This window comes from Ambystoma mexicanum, chromosome 6q, assembly GCF_040938575.1.
Source record: "Ambystoma mexicanum isolate Mex_15411 chromosome 6q, UKY_AmexF1_1, whole genome shotgun sequence".
Lineage (NCBI taxonomy): Eukaryota > Metazoa > Chordata > Amphibia > Caudata > Ambystomatidae > Ambystoma > Ambystoma mexicanum.
In genome coordinates this window covers 876,684,301-876,701,868 of record NC_090937.1, presented here as the reverse complement: position 1 = coordinate 876,701,868, position 17,568 = coordinate 876,684,301, and the positions used below count along the sequence as shown (strand labels likewise).

The 17,568-nt window shown below is 48.9% G+C and overlaps 1 protein-coding gene across 4 annotated transcripts in view; it reads left to right on the top strand.

The window, feature by feature from the left end:
- NEK1 (NIMA related kinase 1) overlaps positions 1 to 17,568 on the top strand; it is a 2,768,493-nt gene that overhangs the window by 1,679,632 nt on the left and 1,071,293 nt on the right. For all 4 annotated transcript variants that reach the window (XM_069631399.1, XM_069631400.1, XM_069631397.1 and 1 more), the window contains one exon: positions 16,771 to 16,866. In XM_069631399.1, coding sequence (XP_069487500.1) covers positions 16,771 to 16,866 — 96 coding nt within the window. The remainder of the gene's footprint in view (positions 1 to 16,770; positions 16,867 to 17,568) is intronic.

Genomic DNA, 17,568 nt, shown 5'->3' with positions numbered 1-17,568 from the left:
TGCACTTCCCCTTTTCCTATCCCTGGTACTTCCCCCTTCTCCCCCAGCACTTTTCCGTTCGCACTTGCACGATATGAATGACACAAGGCCTAGTAAGATCGTTTGTTTGTCCTCCAACCCTTGTCTTGTCGCACCTAGAAACACTTGTGTACAGGTTGTTATAAATGATTTATCATATATCATACCATACCATAGAAGTGCCAACTCCTCTATCCTATTGGTATTATCCTTGGCCCAAATGGGCTAATCCCTTTGCATTGCATGCTCAAGAGATTAGAAAGAAATGTCTTAACACACTGCACTTGCTTAAATTAGTTATCATTACCCTTCTCCTTAACATGCAATTTAAAGTGGAAGTTAATAGGGCCTTCGTTGTCTCTTGCTTGGATTATTGTAACATTCTCTACATTAGTCTCCCAAAATGACTTTCTCAAACTATTCAGAATAAGACTTTCAGGCAGTACCTAGGTCCAAAAACATGGGACCACATTCATCTGGAGGTGGAATTGCCATCACCTCAATCCCAGTGGACACACAAATTAGCCTTAAGACTTTTTGCCTTATAGATTAGGTCTACTGTGGTCCTGGATTGGTTACCTCTATTAGGAAGTCCTGAAATATTGTCTCACCAGTCTCCTAAGGTCTGGTAGCGCGAGGACACTTACCATAGCTAGCTTTCCAGGAAAAAGTATGGCGGTAGAATGTTGGACACTGCAAGGACTATGTTTTGGATTGATCTCCTGATCGTCCTTAATATAATATAAAGAAAACCATCTGCTGTTAAGGAAAAGATTTGCCATCATCTTGTTTAAAAAGGCTGTGCCCTGATCCTCTAATCAAGTGTTCTTACCGGCCCGACAATCTCACGAGAAAAGCGTTACTATCCTAAATAAGTGCTTTGTTGCACTTCACTGAGTGTCATTATTCCTTTGATATTGTTGCTTTTTTGTATGACCCCCACCCTTCCTACCCTCTTGCTATTTACTATTTACTAATCCGAAATGCCTCTCGGTCACATTTTATACCCTTCCTTCACCACATTGAATCACTTGCTGTCTCTTCCTCTTTAACAGACCCACCATTGTGTCCCAGGGAAAATCTATTCATCGCTTCACAGATAATATTTCCAATAGTAATGCCTGCTTCAATTTCCCAAAGTGCCCCACGACCCCATAATAACAACATTAGACCAGACGCTGTTCCAAAGACAATAGAAAGAAACTGCGAGCAAGAAAAGAATTGAACCCACACTGTCACCATGCAGCATACTAGAGTAGGGGGAAGAGGCTTCATGCACTGTGTGGTGATGTGTATGGGAGACATTACAGACCAGGAGAGGCTTGGCGTGAGTGCACTGCTCTGTACAGCTGATTTCCGGCAGTGGCAATCTAAGATGGTGGCCCCCATATTTGGGGGAAAGGTTAATCTGCTTAGTCAATCCAAAGGCCTAAATCCAGTAACTCTGCAAGCAAAGCCACTACAGTTATTGAATGCCAATTACCAGGCTATCAGAGCTAAACAATAGAATGAAGAAAAATCAGGGCACCGTGGGAAGGCGGCGATGGAGCAGGAGCAAAATGGCTGTGAGCTGGTGGGGCTGAAGGGGCAGGAGGTTGGTTACCAGAAAAAAAGTGGTTAGGAAGAGAGGAGGTGGTGGTTGTAGGAGGACCGGATGTAAAAGCAGAGTTGGTGGTTAACAACATCAGAGAGGATGAGATCATGACAAATATTGGGACAGAGTTGAACACGTTTTTTAAGGGAGGGGGGTAACAGCTATGCACGAAGAAATGTGGAACAAGAGGTGGGAGGAAGAAGTTGGAAAATTGGAGGAAAAGTGGTGGTTGATATAGAGGTTAAAGAGGCAGATGAGGAGGTTGAAGTGAAGAAAGAAGAGAATGTTGCAATCATCCAGGAAGAAGGGAGAGAGAATAGGCTGCAGGAGGGGCTAGGGGAGCATGACATGCTCAGTGTTAAAGGGATGAGAGTGGTCAGGTATCGAGGAGGTCAATGGGAGTGTAAGGAAGGCATGGTATCAAAGCAAGATAGACACAAGTGATGACAGTACAAGGGTGTTTATTACACTGTAAAAATGGGTGAGATAAAACGCCTAATCTAAACCTAAGATGGGAGTAAGCTCCTACTCGAGTCTAGTCAAATAAAAAGGGCCTATACTAAGAAAATCCTATTGCCAATCCGTATTGCTATGATAGAAAATAGTGTGGGATAATGTTCTCAAAGAAAGAAAGACGTGTTCTCAAAATGTTAAGTCGGGATGTTATGGCCACGTCTCCCTTTCCCACGTTTGAAGCACAGGAAAAGGCAGGACTCTCGAGCGCAGCACACTTCTGGGCTTCTCTGGTATGAGTTTACAGTTCCTTTTTCCAATATCAGGGCATTCTGTGCTCCAGTCTCTTTAATGCAAAGTCTCTTGCTTTAGAGGGCCTGATGTATCACAAACAACAAACAAAAGTTCCTTCTATTAATCTTCACGTCGGGCATGACTCTTCACCAGAGGATCCACCTCAGCCGGGCTCTGATCCCCTTTACAACGTCAGCCTCCCTCAATCGGGTTCAGACCAACAACTCACTGTGGACATACCTCAGTCGGGTTCACGTTTGTCACCACAATGCAGTTCACTTAGCTTTTTAATTCTTTCTCACTGTGCCAATGACTTTCGACTGTACAAGGGGTGTTGACTGGACCCGTGTATGACCACTTTGACATCTCTTTCTGGCCTCCCCAGGGGCCTCTTGGTTCTTTTAGTTTTCTCAACTCAAGATATGCTCCTTGTTCAGGAGCGGGGTATTTGTTAGAGTCTTTTGAATGAGTGCCCACGCAACGCCGGACCACTCTAATACTAAAATCTCGGTTGTTAACAAAAGTTCATTGTCTATTATCTTTTCTTTAATGCAAATGTTGCCACTGCCCTTTTTTTGAAAAACGTTTCTTTATTGGTATGAGGCAAGAACAGGTAAACAATATGATGCATATACCCGAAAAAGCTGCAGACACATGAATGGCATTGCATACAGGGGTTTTCAGGAAAGGGTAGGCAATAGCTTGCACAGTTCAGCACATTTCAGGAATAGCAAAGTCTATACGTCTGGCGGGTGGGGGGAGGATAGCAGTTCAATATCATCTTTACTGTTCAGGTAGCTACAAAATTCAGACCATACATTTTTGGGACGAAAGGTCGTTGGAAGAGTATTTATTTAGTCCTCTTTGCACATTTGAGTCCAGGTGAGGGTCTTCAGCCACATCTCGAATGAGGGGGGGGAGCGGCGCTTCCAGCACTGTAATATGTATTTTTTGGCCACCATAGTTGTGATGTTCAAGAACTTGGACACCTTCCTCACCTCGGGCCCATCCCACAGTCCGAACAAGGCGGCCAGTGGGCCAGGAGCAATATGGATCCCGGTTATCTCAGAGAGGGCTTCTATGATGGCTTCCAGTACGGGCCCAGCGCATCACAAGACCAAAACATGTGAATGTGATCTGCCTCCATGGATTTACATCTCGGGCAGGTATGAGCCTGGCTGTGTGCAAATTTCCCCACCCTGTGCGGTGTGTTGTATAGGCGGTTTAGGAGCTTATATTGCATACCCCTAAATCTGGCATTGAGGGAGACCTTGCATGTATGCATGCACATCCCCACATAGCATCGGTGAGAGTCAGGCCCAGTTCAGACTCCATGTGTCCTGTGGTGTCTGAGGTGCGTCATCCAGCATTTTGTACAGGGAGAATGTTACGCCCTTTGCCCCGGTTGAACTGGTTATGAAGTGGATTTCAGGTGAGTCTGGGGGTTCGTCAGGATAGGTGGGCCACATGGCGCGGACCGCTGCCCTCAGCCTGAAGTATTGCAGTAGTTCCAGCGCCGTGCCAGAGTGCCCAGGCCGCCATGTCTGTGGGGTGATAAATTTCCCTTCGGGATATAGGTCGGACAGTGCCCGATAGCCAAGATCGTGCCAGTGTCGCATGAGGAGTTTATCATGAGTGGGGCTGAGTCCCGGGAACTGCCAGATGGGCAGCCACTTTTAGTACGGATGATGGTCTGGATGGGACTGCAGTAGTCGTCTCCACGCCATGGTTGTGGCTGCCACAGGGTCCGCCGGGGCGTCGGCGTGGTATGCGTGATGAAGCATAAGATACAGAATATTGACCTCTTCACTTGCTAGTTTCTCAAGTTTCACATGTGGGGGAGGGTTTACGTGTGTATACCAGTGTGTGGCATGCTGGGCCTGTGCGGCAATCTAGTATCTGGCGAGGTCAGGGGCCGTGAAGCCCCCTTTCTCATATGGAAGAGCCATATGTTGCCACTTCTTGCGAAATGCGCCGGAGTGCCATAGAAATTGGGCGCATGCTGTGTGTAGGTCCTGAAGTATTGTTTCCCAGGCCAGATCAGGACATTTACGAAGATGTAGAGAAGCTTAGGGACAATTATCATTTTAATGAGGGACAGCCTGCCCGATAAGGAAAGCGGGAGGTTGCGCCATCCCAACATCCGGGCCTCCACAAGCTCCGCCGTAGCTGTGTAATTGTCGGCCAATAGCGAAGGTTTAGAGAGGGATACTTGGACCCCCAAGATATTTGATTCCGCCTGGGGACCAGCGGAGAGGAAATTCACATGTTGGTTGGGAGGTTGCTGCAGTGAGCAGAAATATTTCAAACTTAGTGTAGTTTATAGTAAAGCCCGAGAATGTGCCAATTTTGGTTATGTCACGAATAATCTGGTCTAGATGGGCTGATGGGTCTCTGACATAGAGAAGTACGTCGTCGGCGTACAGTGAGATTATCTCTAGAGTGTCTCGTAGACGTATACCCTTACGGGTATGCCTGTCTCTACCATTGTCAGCCATGGGCTCGATAGCCAGCGCGAACAGTATTGGGGAGAACGGACAGCCCTGGCGAGTCCCCCTATGGAGCGAGAAGGGACGCGAGACCTGGGAGTTGATTAGGAATCTGGCTACCGGGTTTGTATACAGTAGTTTAATATGACATCATACACGGACAGATTCCCATTTTGTGCAGCACAGCCCACATATATTGCCAAGGCACCATGTCAAATGCCTTCTGGGCATCGAGGGTGACTGCTACGGCACTTGCATTGGGATCAATTCTGGACATAACATTGAACAGCCGGCGGATGTTGAGGGCCGTTGACCTACCGGGGACGAAACCTCTCTGATCTGGATGAAATAAGTGAATCATTATGGGGAGGAATCTACTAGCAATTATCTTGGCAAAGATTTTTGTATCTGTGTTAATTAGAGATGAGGGTCTGTAAGACCCGCATTCGTCTAGTGGCTTGCCTGGCTTGGGGAGCACAGTTATGAGGTCTTCGTGCATGGACTGGGGCAAGGTGGCCAGGCTAAGTGATTCATTCCAGACCTCTAGGAGTCTGGGTGCAAGGATGGCGACGTGCTCTTGATAAAACTCTGAGGTCAGCCTGTCTGGGCCGGGTGCCTTGCCCTTCAGGAAGCTCGAGATCTAATGAAGGATGATAGGAGTATCCAGTTTATCTCTGGTGGCATGGGAGAGAAGGGTCATGGGGATTTGGTCCAGAAGGAGGTTTGTATCCTGTAAGCTGTGCTCCTGCTGGGGAGCGTACAGGGCTGTGTAAAATTTGGTGAATGTCTCGAGTATGAGTTGGTCAGACCAGTGCTGGACGCCCCTTGCATCCCTGATGCAGTCTATGCAGGTTCCAACCCCCAAACCCCAGTCCAACCTCCCCCCCAAAACCATCCTCCGTGCGAACCAGCCTGATAAGGTTCTCCCCTGTCTGTCACCCTCGCCGTACTTCCGTGCTGCCATAGGACGGGCATAGTATTGTATCTCCCTCTGGGCGTGTGCCTCGAAGGCCTCCAGCTCTGATCTCATCTGTGCCAGTATGGCCGGGGAAGGGGCAGTGTGTCACGACCCACTTCCTGAACCCCCCCACCCCCCCGGCAGGCCCATGGGCCAGGAGGGGTCTCAGTTCGGGCCCCCAACAAGCTTAAGCATCCTTTGCCTAGGCCCTCTTGGGGCCAGTCCTTAATGAAGACTTGTGCTTGGGAACTACTTTATTTCAGTGCCAGTCAACATGGAGGCATCCACATAGCTTGGCTCCTGGGAACCAAGCTATGCGGTATCGTGTTTTGGGTGTGGTAGCCTAGGGTCTATTTTACCTGGACTACTTTCTTGATGCTATTTTAATTTGCAATCCTGCAACGTGACGCTCATCGTGTTCAGCTGCATCTGCGAACCTCGGAAGAACAGCATCTGAAAAAACAAAAGGACATCGTTAATAGCAGCAGCTTACCTGTGATTCCACCGCTAGCTGCCATCCGCTCCTGCAATTAGCATCCAAGGAACAGCGAGCCTCCCAGACCGTCAGATCTGCAAAAGGAAAGAAACAGGACATTGGACATTTTACAATTGTGCCGGCACCTTACCTCTCGGGTCGCCCATCGACCAGCATCACCTTGGGACTTCTTGCTCCGGGTGAGCACCGCAACCTACGGGAACCAAAAGACAACAAGTTAGCAAAGGCAAGGCATCATAGCGCTGCGCATAGCGCCTTCTTACCGCATCAAGGTGCTTTCGAAGCACCATCACCTGCCAGTGAATCCCAATTTAGCCAACGTTCCACAGCAAACTCCCGTGCACCCAAGGGGTGAGAAAAGATATTATTATTTAAATCCAAGAAAGGCATACAGTATAACAGTAATAAGACCTACCTGAAAGACTCTAAAGGGGCCTGCATCAATTAAGTAACTGGATCGCACTCGCCCACAAAGGACAACACACCCCTGCCAAGAAGGCAGGACGGAGAGCACGCCAAAACCCATAACAAGGTGAGGAAAGGTCCGGGGAGAGGCTGCGGGCATACGGGGTGTTGGGAGGCTCTTACCCCAGTTGCCCAGTCTTGAACATTGCCCACCTGTTTTCCAGGCAGAACTTTCCCGCTGATTATACCTGGGAGCGGCTGAGAAGGGCACCAGAGTCCCCACAGCTGGGTGGCGTCCCCGTGGATACCATGTGAGCGTAACACAGTGGTGTACTACCTCTCAAGTTGTTTAAGTTTTGCTTCAGATCGCTGTAGGCTACTTTTAATGTCTTTGAGGACCCCGGCCTCCCTGGAGATGCACATTCCTCTAATGAAGACCTTGAACGCCTCCCACCGGGCCCCATCAGATGTATCGTGTCTTTTATTGCAGTCAAAGGAGGTGTTAATGTCAGCTAGAATTTCAGCTTTAAAGACAATGTCTCTCAGTGCCTCTGGCTTGAAACAACAAGCAGAATGGGAAGGCGGATCATGCCCCACTTTCATCCGCAACGTTACCAGGGAGTGATCTGAAAGTGTGCGCAGTAGTATCTGTGTATCTATGGCCCTGCCCACCATTCCACTCGATATGAGAAACCGGTCTATTCTTGACAGGTTATCGTGTACTGATGAGTAAACAGTATACTCTCTCGTGTGTGGGTGGAGAGCTCTCCACACATCTCTGAGGCCCAGCGTGGCTGTGTGTGTATGTAATCTATTGGCCGCACGTGATGTAGCTCTGCGGGTGGTGCCAGATCTGTCTCGTTGTCTAGGATCAGGTTCATGTCCCCCCCATATGATTGGGACTCCAATGTATCTCGTGAGTATGGTGGTCACTTCATCGAAAAAATCTGGGGTGTCGAAATTCGGGGCATATGTGTTCACGAGGAGGCATTCCACGTTAGCTAGTAGGCAGTGAAGGATTACATATCTGCCCTGCGGGTCTATATGAATGGTGCGCAGTGGGAATTGGACTGATTTGTGGACCAAGGTGAGCACTCCCCTAGCCTGAGTTGAATATTTTGTGTAGTACCTGTTAGAGCCCCAGGCCGGAGCCAGGCATGTTGTAGGCACCCCAGGGCGTGTGTTTCTTGAAGGAGAAGTATTTTAATTCCGTGCCTCTGGGCATAAGCGGTTAACCTGCAGGCTTTAGTAAAGTTACTCGTCATAAGATTAAGCGACATAGTGCCGTATTATGGAACATCCTTGCGGCGATATTTGTTACCAATCAATACCATGCGCGCAGCTTCAGTAGAGCCGCACCGCCTTGTAACCATATCCCCGCTCTCATGCCGTTTTCATTTAACCAACCCTCAACCTCCCACCCCCTCCGTCACTGCCCACCCCCAATGAGCAGTGCAATATTCCCCACCCAGAACCCAGGTGCCAGAGTGTCGTGCCCAACTTGGCAACACCTGCCCACTTTCCCAACAGGGGCAAAACTGAGAACAAACAGTCAATACAGGTATTGCAATTGCAGCAGGGGTCGCCACTGCTGTGTACCCAATTTAGCAAATAGTACGGTGCAATAAGCACCTCTAATCCATCGGCGGCATTTCTGTGCGTAGTGTTACAACAAGAGGCATAATGTTGGATTGTAGCAGACGAGAAGAAATAAGGTTGCATTTAGTATCGCATGCCTGAGTACAAAGAGTCGGGGGGGGGGGTGGGGGGTCCAAGGGCCGAGGGGCACAACCCTTCCATGTGGCGGGGCCGAAGAGGAGGAAAGTTTGGCCCGCTAGAGGTAAGGGCAGATGGAAGCTGCCTCCAATATAATGAAGATGGTGTCATATTGTAGAGTTGGGGGAAGAGGAACTCGCGCCAGTGGCCATGGATGTGCCCAGGAGGACGCCCCCTTAATTGGAAATATAAGCCACCTCAGTCATTTTCCATCAGGTCGTCTGCAGGCTCCCTCAGTGGGATCTGTGATCCAATAAATTTCACTGCTTCATCCGGAACTGTGAAGAAGTATAGTTTGTTATGGTGGGTGAATTTTAGGCGTGCCGGGAATAGCATTGCATATTCGGTTTTGCTTTCCCTAAGCATTTTCTTCACCCCGTTGAATTGTCTGTACTCCGTCTGAACCCCCACGGAGAAGTCCGGGTAAATTCTGATGATATGCGACTCCATCTTCAGTTCACCCTTCTCACGTGCAAGGCGTAGTATGTGGTCTCTGTCTCTGTAGCTAAAAATCTTAGCTATTATTGGCCTGGGGAAGTCGCCTGGTTTGGGGCAGGGAGCTAACGAACGATGTGCCCGCTCAACTGTGAAGAATGGGGAAAGCGGAGGGTCACAGAGGAGGTCTTTGAGGAGGGTCCCCACCGCAAGTTCCATCCGACAGTGCGGACTCAGGAACCCCCACAATGCAGATATTATTTCTGCGTGACCTCAATTCTAGGTCATCACACTTGGCCTTGACGCTCTTCATGTTGCGCCGTGACTGTGTTTTGTAGGGAGAGCACACCATCCTCATTTGCGCCGATTCTGTTTTCAGCATCGGTTATTCTAGTGCCATGCTGGTCCAGTTTCGTCCTAAGTGAGGCAACGTTCGCGTTTAAATCATCTAACTTTTCATGTAAAGAGGCGAAGTTCTTTGCCATGGACTCCATCATTGCCGTGAGATCGGGCTGGGGGGGGGTCCGATGGCGTTTCTATGTCTTCGTGGAGGTGGCCCCCTGCTCAGTTCTGGATGCTGGCTTGGTAAACTTATCAGTAGCCCAGCCCTGGTGGCTCTGCGAGACCTATTTGACATCCTGAGGGTGGGTGATGGTACGTGCAGATGTAGGCAGGTGCCACCTATAGAGCCTGGGGAACAGGTCTTCTGGGCCCCTAGATCGATGGTGTGAGGAGGCAGAGGGAGCGGGTACAGGTTGGATTGTCCAAAAGTGCTGACGCACCCGTTGGTGGATATCTCGCAGTGTGGCCCGAGGGGGGACTCCAGCCGGGTCAACCACAAGGCCCAGGGCAGGGAGCACCACTCAACCAACCTAGATCGGTAAGAGGCAGTAGGTAGACCGCCCGCCCCCAGGTGCCGCAAAGGAGGGGTACAGGGGCGGAACGAACTCAGAGGGAAGGCAGAGTAGGCACCAGGCAAGAGGAGATAGCGGAGGTGGGGCACACGGGCAGAGTAATATAGGCCCGCTCAGCCAAACCACGCAGAGCCAGTATGAGGGGTCTCCGCGTCTGAAAATCAGGGTGTGAGGCCTGGTGGGTTTGAGCCCATCACAGGCGGTTGATGTCACAGCGTGGATGTCACTTGAGGTACGCCCGCAGATTAGGGCGGCGCTGGCCCACAGGCAGGGGTGGATCCCCCCTATAAGTCAATAGCTGTTGCCTGCCTGGGTGTACTTGGTATAGGATGTGCAGTGTGTGTTTGTGTGGCCCACCTTAGGACGCAGGCTGCGTCGCCTAGTAGGTTGGCGCGCCGGCGGGCAGCGTGGTAGGCTGTAGTGGCTTAGGCCCCCTGAGGTTGTTATGGCAGCTGGGTGTAGGAGAGGGGATGCAGTTTAGTTGCGGAACATAGGCCATGCAGCTCTGATCAGGCGCCCCCCCCAGCTCCTCACCTGTAGTCTTGCCGGGTCCGGATGGTGCGCAGGAAGGGGCCACACGGCGAGATACAGGAGCCCGCCCCAGAAGGCCGGCTCCGATTCCTCCCGCGGTGCGGGGTCTGGTAGAGCCGCGGGCTGCCCACAGCTGGTCTCCGCCAGCGTCAGGGCCGTGCAGGGTGGGTGGGAAGCCGGTGGGAGGCCAAGCCCAAATAGAGGAGGCGCAGCCCCATGCAGGGAATCGGGCAGGGCAGAAGGATAGAGTCCGCCGTGAGCGCCGTAGCAAGCCATGTCACAGGCGGCGGGCGGGCAGTGGCTCCAGGCAGCCGTACTCCAGCGGGCGCGCAGCGTCCCCACACAACGCAGTCAGGGTAGGCCCTTCCACAGCCCGTCCAGCCCAGCTACCGAGTTTCCGTAGCAAGGCTGTACTTGTCCGATTTCGGACAGAATTGGATGGAAGTGTAGCCTTGGACCGCTGTTACCCGGGGCATATGTTTTCACTGCAGGCAGGTGTTATTAGCCGCTGATGGAATCCGATGGTCGTTACCTGGGCACGGAGCTTAACGGCTAAGCAGCCATTTTGCAGGCTGCTCAACAACGCCCCCCTTGCCACTGCAACTTTAAGCTTAACACGGTCCGGTCCACTATCAGTTTCCTCCGACTCACTGGCTGTGCTGGCTCGATGTTCTTCTGCTGGAGTCCAGGACGGTACCCCAGCAGCAAGCTCTTTTCCCCACACTGACTACCAGTGCGGGAGGGACCTGTGTACCATTGACATCTATCACACCAATCGCCAGCTGCAATTCTCGGTCTTCTCTTTTATCGAAGACTTCGTGGCTCTAGGTTGAAAAGGGCACAGGCAATTCCCTCCTTGTCGTCCTTTTCGGTTTCCACCGCCTTTCTCCTCCGTTTGAACTGCTGTCCTGGAATGGCTGCTTCCTCATGTGTTCGACCTTGTTCAAAGTGTGCTCTCGTGCTCTGCCTTTTATCCCTGTGGGGAGGGGAAAGGGCTGTCAGGTGTGTGTAGTTCTCGGCAGTTGCGCCCACGCAGGGCCGGACCACTCTAATACTAAAACCTCGGTTGTTAACAAAAGTTGATTGTCTATTATCTTTTCTTTAATGCAAATGTTGCCACTGCCCTTTTTTAAAAAACTTTTCTTTATTGGTATGTGTTAGGCAGAAACCTGTGCAGTTCCCTTAGGGACCACTGCAAAAGATTTAAGACTACAGGTGTTGGCAGTAAACCCACTTGTTCGCAGTCTGTACCACCCAGATTTACCTGGTAGCTGTGGCTGAGCAGTCAGACTTCCCTCAAGAAGAGTTAGGCAGTATGCAAAGTATACTCAATAGGCACTCAGATACAATAATACAAGCAAACACTGACCAGAGCTTTGGTATCAAAGTATATAATTATTTATTTAAAAACACACAGTTGAAACACTCCAGCACTCTTATTGTAATATATTCTAAACACAGTTACTATTGTAATATATACACCCCTTTTTCCCTATCAGATAAATCAAAGTAAAACACCACTTATTTCCATACAGATGTGAGCGCTTAACTAGATTGCACTCTAATAAGTTTGTGAGAAAGGGAGGGAAAAGACAGAATATGAAGAGGTACACCACTCTAAGATTCAGGAACACGGTTAGCAAGGCAGAGAGCAAAAAGTCACTGATGAGCCAAAGTCCAAAGGCTGGGCCCACTCTTAGAGAGAGCAGAGCACAAATGCGCCCAAGATCACACAGTTACACTAGGTTTAGGAAGACTTGCAGAGGGTTCAAAAAGAGTTTAGAGAGGCTTTAAGAAAGTTTAGCCAGGGTGTCCCAGAGTAAACCCAGGTTCGAATGCCGGGGGCTAAATCTACCCCATACAGTCGGTAGCAAGGGAAGCCAGGCGGGACAGGGTACCTTAAGTGGGAAGGATCCTCCAGCGGTGACAGTTGTTCCTGGTAGTGGGTGCAAGTTGCGTCGTCGTCCAGGGGAAGAGAAGATCTCGACTTGGAGGAAAGATGAAGGTCGTTGCACTACCAGGGATGAAACCAGCCGCGGAGTTTTCCGGTTAAAGGTGGTACCTTTGTTTCGCGGTCGTGGTAAAACGTGGTATCCTGGTTGCCGGGGTGCTTGGCACGGGCAAGGCGGCCACGAGGTACATCGGGAAAGCGAAAAGACGGTGAAACTGGTTATCCCCACCAGTCAAAGGAAGAAGACTCTCCGGCGGGAGATCTCCTCTGTCGTTGGGAAAAGTGGTGAGGCAGTCCAGCACGGCTCCACCGGTGGTGGTGTCGTGGCAGGTCGGCTCAGCTTCTCCCTCGTCGGATTCTTAGGTCCTATGGCGACTTCTGAAGTTCCAGTCCCCAAAGCCCTGATTTTATGCAGCAAACCCCCATTCACTCAGCCTAGCTGTCACTCAAACATGCTAAGTGGTGAGGCGGCCGGCTCACCACTTGGGCCAATCAGGATGGAGTGCGACTTGAGTTGCCTAGGCAACTCAGTCCAGGGTGCCTAAATTCCCCTCCACCCCTCCTAAGTACCCCAGACAGAGTGGCACCACTTTGGAGGGCTTCTGTGGAGAAGCCCGCCAAAAAGTGGAACAAAGGGCTCGACTTTGGTTGGAGTCACAGAAGAGAACACAAACGCCATTTTAGAATCAAGTTTTGGCAAAAAATACCAACCAGAGAATTAATATTTATTAAATAAACCGTCGGTATGTTCGAGGCTACCGTAAATAATTAAATAAAGATAGTAGCCTAAAACAATGGGAAATCCCATAGGAAAATATTCGCGGTTGAATATAAAAAGTAGTATCCACTGCCACCAGCCAAAACTCGATCAGGGGGGACGGAGACGTGCCCCCTCGACTAACAGACCCTGGGGCAATCGAATTGCCCCAGCCAGTACGTCCACAATATGATGGTTTGTACTGGTTCTGTTCAGAATTTAAGACTAGTAAAGTCAATGGTGACTTTACATGCCCTGGGAGACAGTAGTCCGTCCCAGGGTATGGAGTCTATACTGGGGGGTAACTATGACACCCCTGTGTCACTGCACTGAGGGTGCTGTGTAACACACATCACAAAAACACATGAAGCCCTATGGGGTAAAAGACCCCATAGCCCATTAAACACATCTAGATCCAAAGAAACGCACTCAAATCATGTCCAAGAGTGAGGGTAAAAGAGTCTCACTCTTGGCAGGAGAAAAAAATAAACCCCAAAAATCCAGAAAAGCTGCTGGGGGACTCACTAGGTTAGGAAATTCAGCCTAAACAGAGAATTCTCCCTAACAGTATGAGGCAAGAACAGGTAAACAATACGGATCATATACCAGAAAAAACTGCAGACACATGAATGACATTGCATACAGAGGTTTTCAGGAAAGAGTAGGCAATAGCTTGCATAGTTCAGCACATTTCAGGAATAGCAAAGTCTATACGTCTGGCGGGGGTGGGGGGGGGGGATAGCAGTTCATGACATGTCCCAACCCCTTGTGTTGGGTTTGTCAGGTAAACGGCTCTTATGTTAGTCTGTTGTCTTTCGCGGTGTGAGAAAGTGTTTGTGCGGAAATACTTCTAGCAGCTCCACTCTTGCCATCTATCTGGCGTACCTTCTCTGCTTTTAACCTGCTGCTGTGGTGATGGTCTCTTCTGTCATCTTTTGGTTGCCTGCGTTATTTCATCCTTGCTGCCACTTGAGGTTTACGTGCCTGATATCTGCCATGGCGCTACATCTTGGTCAGCCCTCTCAGATTTTTCTGCTCTTCCTCTGGTTATTGGGCTGCAATTCTGGCAGGAGTACCTCTGTTAGGCAGAAACCTGTGCAGTTCCCTTAAGGACCACTGCAAAACGCTTAGGACTACAGGTGTTGGCAGTAAACCCAATTGGTAGCAGTGTGTACCACCCAGATTCACCTGGTAGCTGTGGCTGAGCAGCTAGACTTCTCTAAAGAAGAGTTAGACAGTATATAGAGTATACAAAATAGGTCCAAGGATACAGTAGCACAAGCAAACACTGAGCAGAGCTTGGGTATAAAAGTATATAATTATTTATTTAAAAACACACTTGTAAAATACACTAACACTAATATGGCAGGCAAGTTCAAACACAGTCACTATCAATATATATATACATCCCTGATTACTTATTGAACAAGTCTTAGTTAAAAAACCACTTATTTGCAGACAGAGGTGAGCGCTTAACCTAAGATGGCACTCCAATAAGTTAGTTAAAAAAGGGAGGGAAAAGGCAGAATTAGGAAAGCACACAATATCAACACTTTTAAAAGAACCACAGCAAGTTAGAAAAAGGCAGAGTCTACTGTTAGAGCAAGAAAGTTCATAGGCCAGGCCCACTCTTGGAGAGAGCAAGGCGGAATGTGTCCAAGATCACACAGTTGAATTGTACTTGAAAAAGTCTTTGCCGATAGTTCAAAAAGAGTTGGATCAGTTCAGAGAAAGTTAGTTAGCAGGTCCCAGGTCACCACAAGGATTTGCGGGACACCTTGAACAGTCTGTTGCAAGGGAGACCTACGGAACACAGTACCTGAAGTGGTGAGAAAGCTCCAGCGGGGGCACTTGTTCCTGGGTGCAAGTCGGTGCTTCGTCCAGGGGAAGAGAAGATCTCGACGTGGAGGAAAGCTGGAGGTTGTTGCACTGCCAGGGAAGAAACCAGCCGCTGAGTTTCCCGGTTAAAAGGTACTACCCTTTTATTCGCGGTAGCAGTGAAGCGTGGCTATCCGGCCGCTGGGGTGCTTGGCACGGGTGATTCGACCACAAGACGATCCAGGAAGGTGAAAAGAGGGCGAACTGGTTATCCCCACCAGTTCAGAGGAAGAAGACTTTCTGGGATGAAGATCTTCTCTGTCGTCGGGAAGTGGTGAGGCGGTTCAGCAGGGCTCCACTGGTGGTGTCGTCGTTGCAAGTCGGCTCAGCTTCTCCCTCTTCGGATTCTTTGGTCCTGTGGTGACTTCTGAAGTTCCAGTCCCCAAAGTCCTGCTTTTATGCAGAAAACCCCCATTCATCAGTCATAGCTGTCACTCAAACATGCTAAGTGGTTAGCCGGGCGGCTCACCACTGGGCCAATCACACAAGAGTGTGACTTGAGTTGCCGAGGCAACTCAGTCCAGGGTGCCTAAACCCCCCTCCCACACATCCTGTAGACCCAGACAGAGTGGCACCACTTTTGGTGGCTTATGTGCAGAAGCCCGCCAAAAGTGGAACAAAGGGCTCGACTTGGGTTGGAGTTACAGAGGCAAACACAAATGCCATTTTAAAACCGAGTCCTGGCAAAAAGACCCAACCGGGGAATAAATATTAAATAAATAACCCGGCGGTATCTTTAACATTGCACCCAAAAAGTGGTGCGTTTAAAATGAATGGGAAAATCCCATAGGAAATATTCCTGTGGAATATTTTGTGTGGTAACCACTGCCACTAGCCAGAAACTCGACGAGGGGGAACTGCACAGTGCCCCCCTCGAAAAACAGACCCAGGGGCAATCTAATTACCCCTACCAGTACTTCCACAATATGATGGTTTGTACTGGTTCTGTTCACAATTTAAGACTAGTAAAGTCAATGGTGACTTTACATGCCCTGGGAGACAGTAGTCAGTCCCAGGGTATGGAGTCTGTTTGGGGGTCACTATGACACCCCTGTGTTACTGCACTGAGGGTGCTGTGTAACACACTTACCAAAAACACATGAAACCCTATGGAGTAAAAGACCCCATAGCCCATAAAACACATTACCAAGTCAAAGGATATCTCAAATCATGTCTAAGAGTGGGAGAAAGAGTCTCACTCTTAGCAGGAGAAAAAAATAAACCCCAAAAATCCAGCGAAGCTGCTGGGGGACTCACTAGGTTTGGGAAATTAGCCTACACAGAGAATTCTCCCTAACAACCTCTCTCCCTGCAGTGCCCACTCTCTCCATCTCACTACTTTGTCTGTCTGGCACGTGGCGCCACAAACTGGCCCATCTGGTCACGATCACAGAGGAAAGACTGCTCCTTCCTCAGGTCACTAGTGATTTGTAAACGCATATAATCACACAGTGTAACCTTCCTTCCCAGTTACTCTTTTCGTATTCTTTTGTACCACAATTTAGTGGCTCAAACAACCTACCGCAGACATCTGTTTGGAACCCTTACACAATGTGCTTTAAGACTGGTAAGAATGATTCAGCATGTCAGCCTTCTGAAATTGATGAAATTAGTACCACCGAGATGGGAAATAATGCATAATATTGCAGCCTTTGTTATGTGTAAATAGTTTTCTACTGGAATTTGTCATATTTGTCCAGTCAATACATAGTGCCATTTAGGTTTGGGATTTGCAACATGAAGTCCTTAATAAAACAGTTCACTTAATACTTTCATTAGGTTGTTTTATTTCGAGGTAAAGGTATTATTTTTGGTTTTCAGGCCCAAGCAAATGCTCGAGCTGCAATATTGAAAGAACAACTTGAAAGGAAAAGGAGGGAAGCCTATGAAAGAGAGAAGAAAGCGTGGGATGATCATGTAAGATCTCTAAAGTTACTTTTCCTTTGTCATGTTTGATGCATTTAGGGATTATCCCGATATGAGGTGTTTCTTTGATGCCAGCTAGCGCTATGGTACTGTAAGAGATGCCGCTTAGCCTTCCTTTATATGCTGATCAAGAAAACAATGTTCATCATTCCAGTGGGCGATGATAACCCTATTTGTAAGAACTGGTAGTACATACTAACAGGCAAATCGCCAATGCCAAGTGCTATGAAAACGGAATCTTGCTGATCACTTGAGCCATTATGGATGGTGACTGGATTCAGGACCTGCAAGTGTTATAGGAATCTGAGACCGTGCAGGAGATAAGAGATCTCTCTCTCTCTCTCTCTCTCTCTCTCTCTCTCTCTCTCTCTCTCTCTCTCTCTCTCTCTCTCTCTCCCTCTCTCACACTCTCACACTCCACTCTCTCACTGTCTCTCTCTCTTTTTTTTTCTGTCACTCTTTTTTTTCTTTGTCACTCTCTTTTTTCTCTGTCACTCTTTTTTCTGTCACTCTCTCTCTCTTTTTTTTCTCTGTCACTCTCCCTCTTCCCCAGTGGAGATATTTACTTGTGGAACCATGAACTAAAGAAGAAATTGGGAAATGAGAACAGGGATTCTGCTAAATATGCCACAAACTCTGATTTCTATCTGTACTATGGGCATCCAGGAGAATTTCACAATTAATGTGTGAGGC